The 21,570-nt window shown below is 44.2% G+C and overlaps 1 protein-coding gene across 1 annotated transcript in view; it reads left to right on the forward strand.

Moving 5' to 3' along the window:
- Nucleotides 1-21,570, forward strand: part of yjefn3 (YjeF N-terminal domain containing 3) — a 45,011-nt gene that overhangs the window by 18,644 nt on the left and 4,797 nt on the right. The window contains exons 2-3 of the mRNA XM_035412456.1: nucleotides 13,313-13,421; nucleotides 20,649-20,759. Of these exons, the coding sequence (XP_035268347.1) occupies nucleotides 13,313-13,421; nucleotides 20,649-20,759 (220 nt within the window). The remainder of the gene's footprint in view (nucleotides 1-13,312; nucleotides 13,422-20,648; nucleotides 20,760-21,570) is intronic.

Genomic DNA, 21,570 nt, shown 5'->3' on the forward strand with positions numbered 1-21,570 from the left:
TTACTAGGAGGTTTAAACCTTCTAAAGCTAAAATGTAATAAATCCAAGTGATTGGACCTTAACAGCTTGTTCACAAGACCACTAATTTCATGTTTTTTATTTGTTTTATTTGTGTGTGTGTGTGTATATATATATATATATATATATATATATATATATATATATATATATATATTACTGGCAATTTGACATGTTGAATTTGGTTGAAGCATTAGGCCTATCATTCACGAGGCACGCATGCCAGCATAATTGATGAGGCTGCATGCAAGTTAGGAAGGTAATGCCACATTAGCGACGTGTGCAAAGGAAACAGGCTGCAGATGGGTTATCTGCATTCCATTTAAATCAAAGCGCTATTTAACCATTAGAAACATTCAATGGCAGGTTTCAGACAATTAGCTACGGTTAACATGTACGTTTTCAGCCTCTTCCATTTAAAGCTGGCAAATCGCCCGCTTCTCTGCAGTCAGCCCTCATGCTTAATCCTCCCTTCCAGTTTATCATAACCTGCTACTTAATGTGATTAACCAAAAGGGGGATTTCATTAAGCATGGCTCTCCTTAATTAGTTACCAAATAATCTAGCAAAGCATTTGATCCTTGTTTGTTCCGGTTTCTTTTCCGGAAAGGGAATCGGTGTTTGGTTCTGCGCCGTCTGGCCTCCTGCCAAAGCAATCTCACGTAGCCTCTTATCATCGTTATCCATCGTGTATGAAAGATCGGTAGAGATGGAGGACACAACGGTTTGTTTCTTAAATGGACAGGAGCATGGAGTATGGGTGTGTATGCATTGCACGCAAGCATCAGCTGGCAAACAGTTGCTTTTTTATTTTTATTTAAAAAGGTAAATAAAATTTGATAATTTATTTTGTCCTTGCTTTGGTTGGAGGGGATGCTGTGTGTTAAAGTAAGGGAGAAGATGTAGTCTCACAATTTCAATGAGGACGTCAGCCTGTATTCCTTCAAGGGGTCAGCATGGGTCAAAGTGAGAAAGGGAGGGAGGGAGGGAGGGAGGAGAGAGAGATAGAGAGAGGGAGAGAGATGACAATCCCTTGCTATTCTGCCATCACTGTTGTAATGATATCTGCCTTTTCTCAGCTGTCAAAAAGAGAAACACTCATGGTGGCAAAAGCTAATTTCATATCCCTCCAGCCCACCCCCTTGCCCCTCCTTCCTTTTCTCAGGTTAGACAATCTGGAGGATGCCTGTTATGAGTTCACAGGGATTGTGCTGCTCAATATACACCTTCATTTTGCTGCTGTAAATAAGGTGCCATTCACAACCTCGTGTGAAATCCGCCATTTAATTAGAAAGTGTGGCCAGTGTGATGTTTGGTACGGTTTCCTTAAACGTCCCACTTTGTTGGGATCTGGGAGGATTAGGAGCACCTGCCCAGAAGAACCACTTAACTGGCTTCCCTCCTGTTCTCGAAAAATTTCGGAAACCCCGACACCGCCGCCGACCGGCCTCCTCCTCGCATTCCTGCCGCTTGACCTTCAGATTCGATCTTCTGTCCTTCGGTCTTCCCCTCTTCCCTCGGGTCCCCCCGCCGTGCGCCTGGCTGTTCTCCTGCTCCTGTCGGGCCGGTTCAGTGGCTCGTTTAAAAAGAAGCCGTTACAGAGTGAGGTCTTAATTCGGATGCCCGGCGGCGTGCGGACAAAGCCTTCTGGCTGGCGTTCCAAACTCTCCCTCTTTCCTTGCTTTTCTCTTTCTAGGACAATGGCGCTGCGCAAGCAGCGCAAACGGACTCTCTTCCCTCCGGGAGAGATTTGTCACGGCGCCCTCTTAGGAAAATTGTTGATAACTGTTTACATTGTCGGCAATAAATAAAGTCGCTCGCTGCGTTATTTTTATCCTGAATGGTGTTATGATCGGAAAGCGGGGAGTAAATTAAATTTATGACAGCGCTGGGCCTTGAAATAATATTACAAACAGTGATGAAAATGATGAAAATCCTTATTAAACGTCTCCCTGAGAATTACAGTGTAATATGACAAGCATTGAAGCTCTCGGTCTATGGGGGCTTTGCAGAAAGGTGTGCTCGTCAGATGGGCTTGTAGCCATGAGAAAGAGCTTGAGAGCAGTTTTGTTGCAGGGAAGATCTACAGTTGACCTTTTAATGCTGTCTAACTGCATGTGATGTGTTCTTACTCGTTCTGAGGCAATGTTTAAAATGCCAGGCTCCTGAGCTGTGGACTTCTACCACCTTTATGAACCAGACTGAAGAGTAGAACAATGATAATACACCATGTGACCAAAAAGACCCCGATCGTCCAAACATTTTTATTGTCTTTCTGAATGAGATTTTCGGCTTGGTCCTATTAAGACGCGCAGTGAAAGGATGTAGATCTCCCAGCGTAGATGGTATCGACGAAACGACGACACGCAAAGTGAACCGCGTGAGCGCACTCATCCGCAAACCGCTCATCAGTACCCCGGTCTGGCGGGATTCATTGATCCCCTTCAATAATCAATGCAGGCTCTGGGCAAAATGTATGATCTCCATCAGCTTTCCGAGCCGTGAGCTCGAGTCTGCTCCAAACCCCCCCCATCCCCCGGGGTAAGAGCGTGGGTGGCTTGTGCTGTCCCCAGGTGGTCAGCGAATTACTTTCCTCCTCTTGACCCTTCCTCAGCCGTGACTTATCCACCTTGGATGACTCATCTTTAACTGATTGCTGCATAAGGCCATGGGGTAGCCTGGATGGTCCCACAGATAAGTGGCTCACAATCCCAATTTTTCTTGTTGTTGAAAACCTCTCTACTCAGTCAAAGTACGTTAGACACCAGGTCTAGTCTTCCTCCCCTTGTGGTTTGGCTTTGTATCTTGCAATCCCCTTCTTGAAATACCAGAAGGCCCCTGAGAGGAGAGTTTTTTATTGGACACCACGGGTGGATTTAATACATTTTAAAAAGCAATTTCGTAGACCGTGAGAAAGAACTACTTCACAGTGTTGCTAATGTATGACACGCGTGTCGCAATTTTCTTCTGTGTTGCACTGTATTGCTCTGTGTGCTCCTCTGTGCCTTGAGGACCCACCGGAGTATGACTCATTACTATCGGCTTGTCGTATGTTGTATGGACAGTAGGGTGCCCTCTGATGCAGACACAAAGACTCTGTGTGTCGAATGCTGCATACAAACAGCCACGTCCTCAGCGAGTTATCCTGGAATTCTGGTTGGACGGCACTTATTAATTCAGAATTTTCTGCAGTGATACATTTGTCTCCCTCCCTCCCTCTCTCGCTCTCCCTCTTTTGCACGCCCACTCGTTGCTCTTTTGCTTCTTCCTCCTTCTCTCGCTCAGCTGAAACTTCTCCTTGCTTCTGTGGCGAGGGTGAATGAGTCCTCTGAATATTTGATTATGTCTGTGAGAATCTCCCCGTAGGAACCCGTAGGTGGGACGGCGGCGAGGCTCGATGGCACTGAATTAACTGCAGGACACTCGTCCTTTAGTCCTCGCTGATTACTCTGGGAACACTCAATCAGCGCTCCAGACTTTCAGCCATCTCAAACAACCGCATGACTCAGAATGATGTCAGCAATATCCCCAAGGTGCGGGCTGCCATATAAATCGCAATCATTACAGTTGGACTTTAGTGGGAACAGGAGCATTGTAAAACACTATAAAAAAAGTGGACCATTCTCATTATGTTAGGATGGGTAATGCAGTTGCATTACCTTTGCGATTAGGGGATTGTTCTTCTGTGAATCGTGAGCGGTCGGTTCAGCTATTTTAAAATAACTGTCGTCCGAGGGGGTAATTTTTCAGTTGATTTATTTTTTTTGCCTCAGCAACTTCCAGCTCAGCCAAGCAGCGGTTTTAATTGGGCCTGAAGGAATGTTCCAGTGCGTCTCTCTTTCTCCTTCTCTTTTTCTCTTTCTCCCCTCACGTATATGCCGACTGAGGCAACGCCTCAAACGACCGCCTCTGTTTCCATGGTTTCCAGTATCCAGTGGTTGTCCAGTATCACCCTTAACAACTGTACTAACGATGCGCTTACACATTTGTACAAACACTTGCAGCCAGATGTATTTGTGGCCCCCTTAACTGAGATGAGCAAAGTAATGAGATCAAGCTCTTGAGAGCTGAAGGTACTTCAGATGTGAAGTGTGTGGCTAGCAAACACATCGTTGAACTTACAATACTCCAGCTTGGTGTAATACAATTTGATTAAATTTTATTTGTAAAGCGTTTTTTTTCACGGAGACACTGTCAGAAGGACACTTTACAGAAAAATGTAATAAAAGGAAATGTAGGACAGATGAGAAAAAACAGACCTGAATCGGTGAAGAAAAAAAACTCTCAAACAGTGGTATGAAACTCCCCTGGTGGGTATAAATCTTATAAAAGCTATAAAAGGAGGAAGTTGATATAGAGGGGTAGCCCATGCTGATCAGCCTGGTGTCCGTCTTTAAAGAAGGGCTTTCAAATTAGGAAATCCAAGCTAAATGCATATCTCTTTTGATCGGCTAGGATCTTCAAGCGAACCCTGGGGGCAAGACTTTTTTTTGGCAGGATTGTGGCTTATGTTGGGGTTTCAGGATAGTCTCAGATAAAGTATGCACTGCACATGCCCAGCAGGGTCCTTGCAGTGTGTGTTTGCAGACGCCCTGTGCATAGACTGCAGAGCTGGACCCTCGGAGCTGCACCTGAGGTCACACTCACAGTGAGAGGCTCTCAGACATGTAGTCTTTCCCTTATCTCAAAAAACACATATTGTTACATTACAGGCCAAGGAGAGTTGAAGAGGAGGCATCAATCTTTAAACAGGGCTTTAACATCTAGCCAAACTGAGTTACTCTGACACTTGTTCACCGGTGCTATGAGGGTGCTAACAGTCCTTGAAATGTGCTGGGAAGGTGGCCTATAATTCATTTATAAATTTCCCTCTTCAGAGTGTAAAAATAGCAGACAAAACATAAATGCAGTTAAAGCTTACACACAGTTGATCTTCAATCCAGCTACTGGTCATCATATGGCAGGTTTGAGGAGGCGTGACAAAGTTAGCCAGCTGTGCAAGGGGCTTAATGCAATTTTCAGCTGCAGTGGACACAAATTCCCCCGTTCAAACCCGAAGTGAATGTGAATGAACATCACTCATTAGATCATAGTCCCCAAAACCGTGGGGAATAAAGACTCCAGATCGCATCCACCCACCATCTGGAGGTGGACTGCTCTTCCTGAACATCCATCACTCAGGGGAAGAAAGTGTGACAGAGATGGAGGATTATTTGCTAAGTGCCATTGTTGATTGTGCTGTCGGGTATTAGTTTGGCCATTTCCTCATTGCTGCTGTGGGCAATGCGGTTAGTACTTTATTAGGATTGGTGGTGATGACTTTCTGTTGTGAAGCTGCATTCAGTCAAGCCTGATATTACTGCCAACACTTCTGAAGAAAATACAGAAATCCCTTTAATAAATGTCAGTGTCAAAAAGGAATCACCAAAAATTATTCACTCGTAAAAATTTGTATACTGAAGCAAGATTGAAGTATGCAGTTTATTAGTGTACTTTGGCATGCTTGAAGTATAATTAAAGTTTGTATTTAAAGTATACTGAAGTATGCTATTTTTCCCAGGGGTCCTCTCTTGGCCAATGGATAATGGGCTCCTCTCTATAGCCAGGTTCCTTCTGAGATTTTTCTCATTTGGGATGTTTTTTCTCGCCCCGATTTGAGTGTTTTTCCTCCCACTGGTAGTTCTTTTTTATTTTTCCTCACTTGTTTGCTTTTTGGGGATTAAGGCCTGGCTTTGCCCAATTTTCCTTTCTATTTCCACTGTAAAGCATCTTTGTAATGGTGCCTCAGCAAAAAGTGCCATACAAATTGAATTGAATTGAAATGAAAGTTTCTCAATTCTAAAGTAATCACTGAGCGTACAAATAAAAAACCGAAACAACCAATAGAGTATGACTATTCAAAGCCCTTTGCAACTGAAATGGCAGAAAAGTTTTTAAAAAGTATAAGCTATTTTCAAATATCAATGTATTATTATTCCTTGAAACAGAAGTGTGAGAAACGTATCAATGTCAAGAAGCAGTGTGCTTGTGAAATGTATTGCTCAGGAGCATGAGCGTGGTCACACCCGTCTCTGTACTTTCACAACCAATGAAACGCTGTCCCCTGCCCCAGTCCTAGTCAACCTCCTTGCTGCAACTCCTTTGCCTTTTACTCCATTATATCGAATCCAGCCCTCCTGACCAGCTGCCTGTCTTTGTGTTGTCCTGTTGCACCGACCTTTCTGCTCTGTGCTCTGTTATTGATGTCTGAAAGGCTGTGCTCTCCCTCGCTCGCTCCCTCCCTCCCTCCCTCACCTCCCACCGGTGTAACGGTCACCTGCTGCGGAGTGCTGCCAACCTTGCAACTGCCCGCTGAGCCGTCAAACCTTTTGCACCTGCTGTTGGCTCTGAGACTTCAAGAGTCTGTTCGAAAACTGCACAGTAAAAATGTCCAGATCTAAAATTCAGGTCTAAAGGTGTTAATTCAGCTCTAAAAGTGTTAATTCAGCTCTAACACATTTGGTCCTGCTGTGGACTTCCAGTGTGGGACCAAATGTTGTCTGTGTGGTTCAGCTGGCTGTCGTGTCTCCCGATACGTTTCTGTTTTTCACCGTGAGCGCCGGACGACCACGATGAGCACGCCGTGACTGCATGCATTTACAGCAGTGATTGGCTGGATAAGGGAGACACATCATCCCACCCTCATCTCTCTGTATTGAGTACAATAGAGTATTAATGAGTTCTGGGCCCATACTCATAAAACATCTCTGATGAGGAGTCTTGGTTTTTTTTATCACAGTGGATAATGTTAGGATATGCGAAGGGAAAATCTAATCCGAGATCAGAGCTCTTTTCAGATTCTTTATTAACACATGTACTGCTGTTCACAATCCAACCAAGATACCTGGATTTTTTGCCTTATGGAATACTGGTTCTGGATTGTGAAGCTTATTAATTAGCATACAATTAACTTATAATGAACTCTCTGTGGTGTTGGTATGACTGAAAACAAAATGGCTACTTCGAATTGCTTATTGGACATCACTTGTAATCCATTACAAGTGACAAGGTATAATTTGGCATTCTTCCTGAATTTTCAGGTGAACCATGAAATAAAAGTGTAACTCCGAGCTCAATGTAATTAAAAGCAAAGTGATGTGTTCTAATTCCCTTCCACTCTGCCCACTGTCAGAAGTCATTAAACTACCCCCCCCCCCCGCCCCCCATAGGTGAAAATGGAAATGACAGAAAATGAAACAAGACAGAATAAAATATATTTGATTATCTCAAGGGTTCCCTCTTGAGGGATTTGCTCATTGCACAGAATTATTGTTAAGTGGAGCTTAATCAGGCACAGGGAATGGTGACGAATCATGGGGGACCGAATGGAGACCTATTCGCCTGTAGAACAGGCTTTATTCCTTTGCCTTCTCCATCCTCTTTCTTCTGAAGCTAATAAGTATGTGACATTGGGCAGTGCTTGACTTTATTAGAGCATAAATGGCACTTGAAACATCAGGGCACCGGACCCTGGACTTGCTTGAGTGGCAGTTGAACAAGTGTGGGAAATGCAGTTATTTAGCTTGTCTTGAGAGCTGGGTAATTACAGCACGACTTACACGAAAAAGATGGCTCACCACGTGGATCCAGATTTAGGAGCTGTTTGGTTAATTATCACTTTTGGGGGGGGGGGGAGATGTCATGTGGAAGCTCTCAGTCTTCCGTGGCTCCTTGTAAGGCCATACGACATATTTAGGCCTTTTTTTTTTTTTTTTTTTCCCCCACTTTGTTAACGGTTACTAACTGTGGGCATTAAAATACTTCATTTGCATGGTGTACTTTCTTTCTTGTAATAAAAAGAAGACACATTATATCAATGTGCCATTGCGTGCACTTTAATATCATGCCAATATTCCAACAGTGTGCATGACTACAAGAATACAGTATATAAGTAAGTATACAAGTACGTCACTGCAGGATCATGTTTTTAAAAAGCCATGAGAACTGTTCACAAATTCTGTGTGTGTGTGTGTGTGTGTGTGCATGTATGCGTGTCTGAGTGCAGGTGTGTATGTGTGTGTGTGTGTGTATAGTGTGTGAGTGTGTATATATATGCAGTATGTGTGTGTGTGTGTGTTTGTGTGTGTGTTTGTGGGCATGAGTGTGTGTGCGTGTGTATATGCATGCATGTGTGTGTGTGTGTGTTTGTGGGCATGAGTGTGTGTGCGTGTGTATATGCATGCATGCACACGCGTGTGTTTTCCACAGGAGAGCTGTAGGTGTCCCTCAGGGATTGTTACCAGGGGTGCAGCCTTGTGCGCTGAGCTGTCACAGTAAACATGCTCATTAAGAGATGTGATTACAGGCGCGGGCTGCAGTGAGGAGCCCAGGGGGGGCGGGGCGCCACATGGGGAAATTAATGAGAAGTTTTGGGGGGGGGGAAAGGGTCTCTCCTGCGTGCCGCTGTTGTTCGCTTCAACAGATGTTCCTCTGCATGGCCTCCCTGGGTTGTGTGTTTTTATATGCAAACTTGCTACACAATATGGTCCCCCCCCCTCCCTGCCCACTTGACTTAAAGCTGGCGCTGAACCTGAAGGAATTTGGCCTCTGACTAACAAAGCAGGCCCAGTGAAGGCCTTTGTTTCAATCTGGGCTCGTATTTGGCCGGACACGCTCAGCTGGGCAAAATTCCATCAGCCTCACCAGCTCGTGACCACCACACTGGAACCATTTTGTGGGGGTCCTGCGCTGGCCAAGTCCTGGCCCAGCTAACACGAAACGCTCTCACACTGTTGCTGCAACGTAGCGGCGATGTCATAGCATTGATGAACCAATCCGGAAGCATTGTGAGAACATTTTGTGTTGGCTGGGCTAGCGCGTGGCGCTCACACACCGCAGCATCGCACTCGCACAACAACAGGTGGATGGATTCATGTTGCCGAATGCAGAAAGCGGTAAGAAACCGCATCATGGATTTCCAGGGAGACGGTTGCCCTGGTGATCCAACACAGGTTAAATTTAAAGAGCAGGAACATATCCGCAGGTGTACACTAGTCGGGAATTTGAAATTAAAATTTTAGAAAAACAATAGCAATTTCATTCATCATTGTGTCCCTGAAAAACCTGGGAAAAAATGTCTTCTGTAAATTATGCATGCAGACTGTAGTGGCTTCTACCCACTGAAGGCAGTTGGGAAATGACAAAAGGCATGCTGTACACTGCCATAAAGTGAACTAAAAATGTAATTGAGGTGAGGAAATGTTCAGTAGCATTTGATGGAAGCAAAGCTTATGTGCCATAAAAGGATCCCTAGTTGCTTTGAATTTTATAAATAATGTGACTTATCTTTGTTTTTCATTAATAATGATTCCCTGGTTACCTTACTCTGTGTCTCCAAAAATCAGTTTTGCTGGTTTGGGCACAAACAAGGATTGCATCATCCCAAAGAGGGATTACTGAATACTGTGCTTATCTAACATCTATGTCATGATAGGTGTTCTGCGGTACCATGTGAATTCGGTTTAGACAGACAGTGCCCCCAGGGAATTGAAAAGGACCCCCCCCCTGACACACACACACACACACCCACGCACGCACGCACGCACGCACGCACGCACGCACGCACGCACGCACGCACGCACGCACGCATGCACACACACACACACAAATGGGGCTTGAGATATGTGTTTCATGAGTTTCACCTGGATCGATGTGTGTGGGCACTGTTTACCGTAAGCAATGCAGTGACCCACGCACTATTCATGAATTTCTTTGTTGCCTTGGCAACATACTGTGAAGATTATGTCATTATTCTGGAGGAGCCGAGTAAGCCATGTCCCACAGTCGGTTAGACTCCAGCTAAAAATTATTTTGCCCCCAATTTCTTTTCATTCTCACTAGAAGCCTTGAGACGTCAGTTTGAATGAAACCTAACGGGATGAACTGAAGTCCTTACATATATGCCCGGTCAGTACCAATGATGTGACTGAATCTGATTAAGTTTAGCTCAGCAAACACGGTCAGTTGAACGGAGGGGCAGGCAAGGAAGACTGTATCTCTGTCTGGACTTCCCGCCAACTTCAGCTCATTTATTTAACTGGCCTCGCCATATGCGATATGTGTTCTGACATTTTTGCCAAGCTTCTTGATAAGCTCACGATTCACAGATGATGGCATCCCTGTCAAAACATTGCGCCAAAGCATTTTCCCTGACGAAACATTGTACATCTGGTGGAAAGAAAAACGGGCATACACCCTGGCTGAATAGATTTGCCCATCCCTGATTTAAAGGCTTGTTTTCAAAGATGGCCTTAGTAGGTGTAAGCTGAGCTCATCACAACGTTATGAAAGCCGATGTGCTTATCCAGTACGTCACTTGACATTTTACTTTATTTATTTATTTAGCCAGGTAGGTCAACTGACAACTTGTGTTTGCAAATGATGACCTGGGGAATCAAAGTGAGCAAGGGATTGTGGGAATCCAGTCAAATCTAAGGGATGGGTGATGGGGGAAGGGTAGGTGGCCAGATTTAGACAGCCAGTTATTTATTTATTTATTTATTTATTGTGGGATTTTGGCCAGGAAACAAACAGCCCTATTCTTTCAAAAAGTGTCACGGGATCTTTAGTGACTACAGGACCTCTGTGTTACGCTGGTGGTATGGCTGCTGGAAACTAACAGTTAAGACAATATCAGGTGTGAACTGCAATGGCATTTAAAATGCATTACTTCTTTGCTTGGTACTTCATTGATTTCTAGAAAGAAAATACAAGTTTTAACAATCAGTTCAATACTTTGGAACCTTGCAGATTACCCATATGTTTGGCTCTACTGTAATCAAAACACGTGTGTCCATCTGGTTTATATAAGCATTAAATGTCTGCACAATACCTGTATCAACACGAAAAAGCACAGTAGCAGTGCATAAGGAATCCACAAGGTGTCTCTAGCGTAATAACCTATGCCTCGTGAAAAGCTCTTGACTTCGTAACAAGCTAATACATTTGAAACTTCCCTTTAGCTACAGGGCATTGCACATCATATGAAGAAGAAAATCGCTTTTAAAAGATGTGTGTTTTGGGTCCATTTTATAAACTCACTTCAAATTCTTGCTCTAGATGAAATACTTAAAATCCAGAGCAATCCTACAATTCAATTTCATACAATTTTTATTGTTCACCTTTGAAAATGATTTTTGTACGATCATCTCAAATTCCACCCAAATAGAAAATGGAACAATAAATATAATGGTCTTTTTTGTCGTGATGTGGATATAGCGAGTGCTCAAAAATGTTGGTTTGTCGGTTATTTTTGCCTATTTTAACAGTGCTGCATTGTAAAAATCAGATGCTCCATACTATATTATTAAATTCAAAATGATCTCACTTACATAGTATGAAAAGGGAGTCAAATTATTATTTTTTTTAACGCACATTCTGTAAATGGCATCAACTTTTCAAGTAACGCTTAGAATTGCTTGGATACTTAAAATTCACCTCCATTTCCAAAAGGCTAATGATTACAGTCCAGTCCAGGTGTAAAGCAGTGAGTCACCCGGTTATGACTGAGTACTGAATGCCTGTTATTTCACCCTCCGAGGTCACCACGCAGCCTACCGTGTGAGCCCTGAATCTGAGGCTCCAGTCACATGACACTACAAGCATTTAGCAGACACTTTCATCCAGGGCGGCATTACACGGCTTTTGCATTTTCACATAGTTACTCATTTTTAAAGCCAGATATATCCTGAAGCGATTGAGGTTGAGTACCCTGGCTCAAGGGTGCGGCAGCAGTGTCTTACCTGGGAATCGAGGCTGCAGCTGTTTGGCTACAAGCCCAGTTCCCTAACCTGTTAAACTACACTGCCACCCCCCAGCTAGTCCCTGGGTGTGCCTTATCCATATGGCTCTGCTCTTATCCCTGGAGATTCAGGGAGCTAAATAAAGAGACTCGGCTCAAAGAGGACAGGAAGAGAAGGTGTTTGTCATGTGAAGAATTAAAACCAGCTCAGAAACAATACGCTCAAAAATGCCCACCACTGGCGGCCATGCAACTCACACCTCTGTCCTCAGACCACTTGGCAGTGTCGTGATCAGACAAACTATTCTGGAGTTACGAACCAGAGGCCGCTTCTGGGGATCCTGTTGAAGCCCGAGCTTGTCTTCTGAAGCACGTAATGTCAGCCGCCGTTCACCTGCAGACTTGCAAACACCTGATCCACCAGCAGGGGTTGCTAGTGAGCAACAAGACACTGTCATGCCAGCAGAAACCCGCCTATCCCTGGGAGATGCTGGAGCCAGTTGTGTGTTGCACAATTGGGCTGCCAGCCTCAGTCAGCACTGGCCTGACCTGGATGTGATGCTGGAGCGTTTGACCCATCCATGCACCAGAACAGTGCCTTAACAGGCTGGGTCTCCCCACACATGCTCTTCTGGTCCATTTTAGCAGGATAGTCTAGTGGTTGGATGTTTGACTGGTAACTGTAGAGCTGCTAGTTTGAGTTCCTGGTGGGCATATAGGGATGCTAACTTGAATCTGGAGAGATGAAGTCGGGTCCCTACAAAAAAAGAAACAACTCTCTTTACTAAACAAAATAACACAAGCTCTTTTTACCCCTGTTCTCTCTCTCTTTCCTCTCTCTCTCTCCCCACTTGCAACTATGGCGTTCACTCTGGAATTTCTCCCAGGGTGTTCTTGAAAAAGAGGGACATGTTCTCAATGGACCATCCCTGATTAAATAAAGGATTAATGAAAAATAAATGATATAAATTTCTATGTAACCATGACTTCTACTGCACTGCTGTGCCCAAGCTCTGGAATTACCTACCTGAGCGCTACCAACCCCATCCACTCTTTTAATACACTCTTTTAAGTTAAAATCTTACCTGCTTAGGAAAGCCAATGACATTGTTTGATGTGCATAGTATGCACTTCTGTGTGTAGTGGTTATGGTATCTCTCTCTTGTTTCCTTGTACATATTGTTTGTTTCTTTGCTGTTATTTTTATTTTATTTATACTGTTTTTGTAGTGTTCTGCATTGTTCATTTTAACATACTGTACAGTGCTTTGAGAATAATAATAATAATGATTATGGTTATTATGATTATTATGATTACTATAATTATGATTATGATTGATATGATTACTGTGATTATGATGATGATGATGATGATGAGTATTATTCATGATATTACATAGGCGCAGCAGATAGAGCACCATGAGTCACTTAGCAGTGAGGTAAATCCAGTTCAGAGCATTGTCGCGGGCAGATACGCTCCTAACGCGTTTCTGTGTGACCTTGCCTTCCCCTGCAGCAAGGCAGACGCCGCCGCCATAGAGACAGAGCTGCTGAGGGACTACCGCTTCGGACAGCAGCAGCTCATCGAGATCTGGGGTCATGCCTGCGCCATCGCCATCGCCAAGGTCTGTGCTCTCTCCTGCAGGCCAGACGTGGGCAACGAGGGTATATACAGCCAGCTGGCTCACTGAGGCAGGATGATGGTTGGAAACAAAAACCTGCAGGAATTGCCCACCCATGCTATCGGCGCTAAACCCCAACGATTTTATCTCTCCATCTTGTGTCTTTCCCTCGCCAGCTTCCTCTGCACCTCCGCCTAAGCTCTACCACTCCCTTCCCTCTCGTTTAGCACTGTCTTAACAGGGACACGGGGCACACATGTGGATCCCATCCGACTGTTAAATGAAAAAGAAATTAATGATTAAAATGAAACTGCCTTAACAGCAGCTCCAGGACACTGATCATAAAGTCAGCAGCACATTTAAACAGAATTCAGTAATAATGCTGGGGTGAAATGGGCTGAATGGGGTGATCTGGTTTAACTGGTGGAATACGGTTTGGCAAATGGAAGCATTGCGTCACCCTGAACAACGTAACGTCCAAGCTCCAAAAACCATCCCCCAGCCAGACTTACACAGTCATCAGAACTGTCTGCTGTGAGTCACACTGAGGATGAGGGGTAGAGTTGCTTATTACACCTGCGGCTTATAATGCTCGATTAACCTGAGATTTGGATTTGAGCCTAAGTGAATTATCAATGGGCACTCACAAGCGTATGAGGAGAGGCACCATTCACACATTAGACCGTACTCGATTAGTTTAACCTCTTCAACACGCCACATTGGCCATAGACATACTGCACTGTAAATTCTGATTTATATTTTGTATGTATTGATTATAAATTGAATTTCTGTGCCTTCTGCACTCCTGAATTTTACACTGATGTGTAAAACTGATGTTCTCCACTTTGCTAAGTCACTCTGGATATGAGCATCTGATTAGTGCGTGTAATGTAATGTAAATTCTGCTTGGGGCATTGAACCATGCTTGCCACCTAATAATTAAATAATGTAACATTTATTTACATTACGCTTGTCATGTATAATCATGCAAAGCAAAATTAGGAAGCCATGTTGTATTTCAGGTTACTGCTATGATTGCAGCTGAAGATTATGATAGCGGTCAGCATCAAATTGCACGGATAATAACAAGTATTACAGCAATGATGATTCATAGCCTTTTCCTACATGGACATGGTTGAATTGTCATAGAATGTCATCTGACTGGACCTCAGAACTGGCACATGCCATAATGTTATATTACAATTTAACATGATTGTATTGCATAGTACAATGGAAAACTATACATTCCAGATTTACATTTGAACTGCCAACTGGATGAATATAAGGTATGAATCTCACACTGCTATATGTCGAAGTCCCATACCTTAGAGACTGATTCTCAGAATGCTTGACATCTATTGTCATTTGTAGCTGCTGATAACAGTCAAAGCGCTGTCAATGTCGTTTCGAGTAAATAGAGCAAATAACCCCCCCCCCCCCCCGAGTATTGCTGCTGCTGAAAATGTATTTCATGTATTTTAGCTGTTTTTGGCAGAATGCCGAAGGCAAATTTCCATTTCGTGTAAATGTAACGGACAATAAAGTTTCCTTATCTTATCTTATCTTATCTTAAATACCGCTCCGCTTCTCTCTCCGGAATCTCTCACCTGCGGAGTTCCTCTACCTCGCTGTGTTCTTCTAATCTGCGGCCGTTTGCCACTGGCTCGGCGTTGCTGTAGTGATGTACGCGGTGCTGATACTCTCACATCAATCATGTATGGTTCGGGGCGGAGGTGTCGGCTCGATGGGAACGTGGGTCACGCCGCTAATTAGGAGAGCCGCCGGGGAGGCGCGTCCGCGGGGACCCTATTAGCGGCCCTCCGTCGCCCCGGGTAAACACCGCGATTGCTCTCCAGCATCTGGACGGGACCAGAGCCGCGCGCTGGGATCCCTGGCAAGGAACCGAAAAAACAACATTCCTTTTGCGAGGTGCGGAGCGTAAAACCCACTCGACGCAACATTCACTGGCGGGGCAACGCAGAGGACGCCGCGCCGTCCCATTCTCTTTCCTCTTTTCTTAATCTTCTGAAGAGTACGATTTTGGAACTCTTTCAATTACAAGTCGTGATTGGTACATCAGCATTAGAATGTTCAGTTAAGAGCATTTTAATAACCGATTTGTGATCTTACACCTTGATTGGTTAATGGCCGGAGAAATCCAAAAATGGGGGTTTGTTTTGCCTCAGATACGATGGGCATACTCCCCACCTATGTATTAATTAGGGACACTGTGCTCTGATTGAACTTAAGCTGTTTCCGCCTGGGAGACCAAACAGGATTTTTCAATTCGGCACTCAGGGAGGTTGGAAATAACACAGTGCGACACGAAGTATGGCTTAAACGACATGCCGTTTGCAGCGCTCTTTAAAAAATTTTTTTAAATCCTCTGGCAGTTGTCAGCCGCTTCCCGTGGACACGCGCACCCTCAGTTTTCACGCAGAGTGAAAGGGCCTTTTTAAAAAGCACCAATGCATGTTCCCTGACCTGTGAGCAGCTATCATTTGAACTTGTATGTCTGGAACAGGAATTGGATATTTTCTGGAAAAAGAAACCAATTGATGTCTGAAAAATAAGCTGAAACATCAGTGTTTTAAAGGTTCAAGCACACATCAAACTGAATGGCTACTGTATATAATGAATTCTTGGTCAGTTCAGTTGAGCTATTATTAGTCTTCTTTTTATCTCATAGGAACAAATTACTTTATTAAGTTCTAGAACCTTCTGTGTTTGGAAGCAGCTTATAATTTGCAATATATTTTCTGTCTTCTTTCAGAGGTTATAATATCCGCCACTGGTGCATATCACAAGAGCAGTCCGCTAATGAGAACAAAGATTCTCACACCAGTGAAACATGTTTTCTTTACCACTTTATAGCACATACTGTATAATTTCAGTACCCACAGCTGTGGGCATCATTATTATAACCACTGCGCGTTCTGTAATCTCTCTTCCACTGATTATCTTCACCATTGTCAGATTCTGGAACTGAACCAAAGTCCTTGAGTCTCAAGTCCAATAAAATAGTGTTATGTTACTTCTTTGTGCATTAAATACAATGGAATGTCACATAAATAAGATCACTAACTTCATTCACAGCTTTTCAACTGCAGTATTTTTTGACCTACACCTTGGCTATGTTAGAGAGAGAAAGCATTCTCTACATACCGGAGCCAAAGCACCTTCACCCGGCACAGACAGGGTGTGTCAAATAGTGTCACTGTCAGGGGCGCCACCAGGGATTTCGTGCCCCATGAAAATAACACAATGGCCCCCCCCACCTTCACAATGACCCCCCTCCACCCTCTCAATGCCCCCCCGCCCCCCACAATGCTCCCCCCCCCCACCCTCACAATGCCCCCCCCACCCTCACAATGGCCCCCCCACCCTCACAATGGCCCCCCCATCCCCACAATGGGCCCCCACACTTTCTCAATGGCCCCCCAACCCTCACAATGGGCCCGCCCACCCTCTCAATGGCCCCCTCACCCTCTCAATGGCCTCCCCACCCTCTCAATGCCCCCCCCACCCCTGGAAATGAATATTTGTTTAGAGACCCTGTCAGTCTGGGCCCTTGGAATCCTGTCTGTCCATCCTGTTCCCTCCCCCCCTCCTTTTTTTTGGTCCCTCTGGTCACTCAGTGGGTTTACATGATGCTTGAAAAAGTCGATTTATTGTATTAGTCTGGCTAAAACTGGACTTTTAAAAATCATGTAAACATTGTAGTCCGACTGAAATCGTGCTCATTCGAATTTTTCAAAGTCGGATTAACATACCTAGATAATGCGGTTGTGGTCGATTTACTACAGCATGTATAGGCTACGCTTCAATAGACCAAAAATTGGCCTAGGCTTTCTGCGCTTGTTCTGTAATTTACATAGCCACTACTGTGGCCAAGCGGAATCGATAACATTTCAGAAAATATATAACTTTAAAAGATTTAATTCAATCTTCTATTGGGACTTTTGTCGTTTATTGAGGGTGTGACAGAAAAATTTGGTGCCGCTGACTATAATCAAATGTTTTTCACATTTACCGTTTGATTGAGCAAGTACCATGCAAAGTACATTTTTATGGGTTAGTGCTGTCTGATTGTGCTAGCTACTTCACATTAACCTTGTACGGCGATCAATAAAAGCTAACAGCACAGGAGCACTTAATTATTGTCACTTCTATCACCACTGTAATGAACTAAAAAAAACGACCTTTTCTGTGAGAAATGCATTGTCGAGCTCACGCGCATACACTGCTGGCGACATTCTAAAACTCAGTTTTGCCCTAGTATCATGGCGAAAAAAACACATTTCTGGACGGACGAGGAGACTAACTTCATGCTATCGCAACTAAAGGAGTTAAATATCCTAAAATTCATGGATGGAAGAAAAACGCGGAATGGCGAACTATTCAAAAAAGTTGCAACAAAATTGGAGGAAGCAAGATTTATAAGAAGCCTTCGTCAGACATATCTCCGGCCAATAAATCGATTCTTTCCGAGTCATGTATATTGGGACAACGACAATAATCCAATCAAATCTCATCTTTGGCCAAATCGAGCTATTAATATAGATCGATTTCACCTGTGCATGTAAACGCACTGCCTGTCAAACTAATAAAATCTGTAAAGGTGTCAGTAGTGGCACGGCTGTGCTGAAAGGTGGGAAGCAGGGCGAGAGGGGCTAGCTGGGGGTGTGTTAGCCAGCGGCCGCAGCGAGCGGCCCAGCCTGCTTCGGGACGCGCAGTGGAAAGTGCGTTATTTAAAGTCGACATCCTGTGGCGCGGGCGCTGGTATTTTTTCCGATCCCGTCAGGGTTTATTTTAATTTAAGTTTGGGCTTTTAAAAAAAGACAGGGATGCCATTCCCCACCGGCAGCTCTCGCTATGGATAGAGCAGCTGACAGTGATGGAGGGCTGGCTTCTCTCTGACAGGTCAGGCTGCCCCTGATGCCGGAGAGGGAGCCTACGAGACAAGCGGCTAATTGCTAATGCTTTCTCTCTCCCCTTGTCTCTTTGGCTATCCACATTTCTCAATCCTCAATCCATCTCTCTCCCTTTCTTTCCTTTCCGCTTTCTCACTCTCTCTTTCTTATTATTTTCTCTTTTTTTGCATGTCAATATTGGTGTGTGGGTATCATTTTTATTGTTTAAAAAGGGAAGTTAGAAGTCAAGTCTCTCTTTTTCTTCTTCTTCTTACACTCCCTCTCTTTGGGAAAAACACAAAAATAACAATACCTTAAAATCAGAGATCTGTACAATTTACACCAAGGATGCACACTCTCACACAAGTTTCCACTAGTGTGAATTGATGTGTCTTCAGAATGAATGTGCAATTTTGGGTGACGTGCCCAAGCCTCACTGCACTCATGTAGCTGACTGTGTGTGACAGGACGGGTAGCTGAGAAAAAGCCATCAGATATGGCACCACAGATGGCTGGAAGGGACACAGTATTCCATACAAGGCGCAAGCATGAGGGCTGAATGTGAGGAGCACTTCAGCTCCCCCGTGAAGTAAACACCGGGGAAACGGCAGTGGCTCTGCCGTTCCTTATGCAAACGTGACCCTCCCGAGTCCCGAGTGCATCCGGCTAAACCATGACTGCGACCGGGCGTCCCATGGGGCTGTGTGCAATTGGCAATAGTGACCCCCCCTCCCCACCTCGCATTAGCGAGGCACCTGCAGCCTGCCTGCGCCATCTGTGTAAATATGTGTCCTCTGGGACTGTGGCCATGCAGGTGGGCTGCAGAATGTGAAGACGTGGCTGGCTGTGCACGCTTGAAAGGATGCATGCTTTAGTGCATTTCGTTCCGAACTGATAGAGGATGCATGCGTTACTGCGCGTTCTCTTGACCCAATGCAGGATGCATGCGTTAGTGTGCATCCTTCCGAACCGATAGAGGACGCATGTGTTAATATGCATTCCTCTCAACAGACGGAGGATGTTATAGAGAATGGATCGGCCAACAAATACCGTTGTGCAGTCCAGGAGACCAGTATGTATGGAGGACCAATGCTGCTTTAAAAATACTAATAAAAATAAAACACAGAAATGAATGGAAGCAAATGTGAACTAAAATCAGTCCAAACAAATTTGCCATGGTTTATACGCAGATGCTCAAAGAGGCACAGGAACAGATGGCTGGACGCCTTTCTTTTTTTTTTTTTGTACAATTTCCATGGCCCGTGTTTTCTTCCCGTTTTGGCTCTGGTAATTGTACTTATCTAGTTACCACTGTGCCACCTACGCCCACGCGTGTGCTGCACCTCCAACGCTTCTGCCAGCCAGCGATGATTTCCCCCGCCACAGGTCACACGCTTTCAGAGCGGCTCTGCTCGGGCCAATCAGAGGAGATGTCTGTCTCTCACTAATGAGGACTGTCACCTCTGGGCACCCGATGAATTGCTCGGATGGACATATGCTGCTGATGAATCCTGGTGGACTGATTACCCACAATGCCCTCTGACCAGTGAAGACTGCCAGTTACATAACTGCCTTTGTGTACTGCCAGTGCAGACTCTAAGTCATAGGGCCTGATTTACTAAGACCTTTAGCACATGCAGAACCTTTTAGCGCATGCAAACCAATAACATGACCAATGATTGGTCATGGCATTTGCTTTGCACCAATCAGCGGTTGTGTTGTGCTAAAAGGTTTTGTATGTGCTAAAGGTCTTAGTAAATCAGACCCATAGTCGGCATAGTGACATAGCCAAGACCTGAACCTGCAGTGTGCTTGATGGCCGTTGGGTCATACAAGGAGCTATTAGGTACACACAGCTATTTTATAAATTAAGCCATATTTTAGATTCTGCCACCAAACCGATTCCAGCGGCAGAATCCCTTTGACGTTAGTGAGTCTTTCTATTACGTCTGTTGTTTTTTAGAGAGTGAAGTTTGGACCCAAATGATTTATTTGTTAGGTGAAGATGCGGGCAATAAAGCCGCTTCTGTGCCTTTAAAGTTTATCACGATAAAGGGATTCCTGAACCTCTCTGAATAACGTGCTTATGGAAACCTGTGGTGCTGCCAGTGCAGCAGTCTGGCTATGTGTGCACTGTGCCCGGGAAGATTTAAAGCATTTTTCAATGTGCTATAATATATGCAGTAAATATTTTTATTGCTTTCGCAGATGATATTATATTGCTTTTATATGGCGATTTTATTGAAATCTCTCTCTCTCTCTCTGTCTCTCTCTCTCTCTCTTCTCTTTCTCTCTGTTTCTCTCCCTAACCTTGCAGGCCTTTCCTCTGAGTACTCTGGGCAAGAAGCAGCCGACAGTGCTTGTGGTCTGTGGCCCTGAACAAAATGGCTCCATCGGCCTGGTTTGCGCCAGACACCTGCGTATTTTCGTAAGTAAGGCTTGGCTCAGAGCAAGACCACAGTGCTGGGCTGCTACATACGGTACATCCTGACAACTCCAGTAGCAGCATACAGCAGGTTCTGTCATACTGTCAGTCAATCAAGTGCAAAACATTCCACTCACCGATACTAGCAGGGTGAGAGTGCGTTTGTCAGACATACCTGTTGCAAGGCTGGAAGTGTGTGTGTGTGTGTGAGAGGTTTCACCGTGTCACAATGAGCACCTGTGAGTCACTCCACGTTAAGAATTTCACTTCCAAGAAAGTTTAGATGGTTAACTTCCATGATTGCAACACTCCTTGGTGACTTATTGAGCTTGTGGTACAATAAAAATATTTTTAGTTCATGAGATAATATATTACTAATATTATATTAATAATTACTCAAGTATTTTTAAAAATATTATCAAGTGGTTACCTCACGACCACAAGATACCTAACTCTTGATTTTTAATATTTCCTAAGAGGTTAATGTATGGTGGGTTGTTAAAGTCTTAATGAGCCATTTTATTATTACCGTGATCAGAGTAGTAGAATAAGTTTAGGCAGCTTGCCATTAGAGACTGCCCAGCAATGTAATCGTGCTCTCAATCATAAAATGCTTCAACAAACTCAGCATCGAAAAGGTAGTAGCATGGACAGTTGTGTGGCTGATTGTTTATCATTTGTTGATGTTTTTATTGATGTAATTTGTCGTCATTTATTATTTATCTATAGAATCTCCCCATAACAACAATACAAGCAGCAAATAGCCTACATGGTAAGCAGGTCTCATCTCCAGCACAGATTTAGGGTGTGTGAG

The sequence above is a fragment of the Anguilla anguilla genome, chromosome 4 (assembly GCF_013347855.1).
Source record: "Anguilla anguilla isolate fAngAng1 chromosome 4, fAngAng1.pri, whole genome shotgun sequence".
Lineage (NCBI taxonomy): Eukaryota > Metazoa > Chordata > Actinopteri > Anguilliformes > Anguillidae > Anguilla > Anguilla anguilla.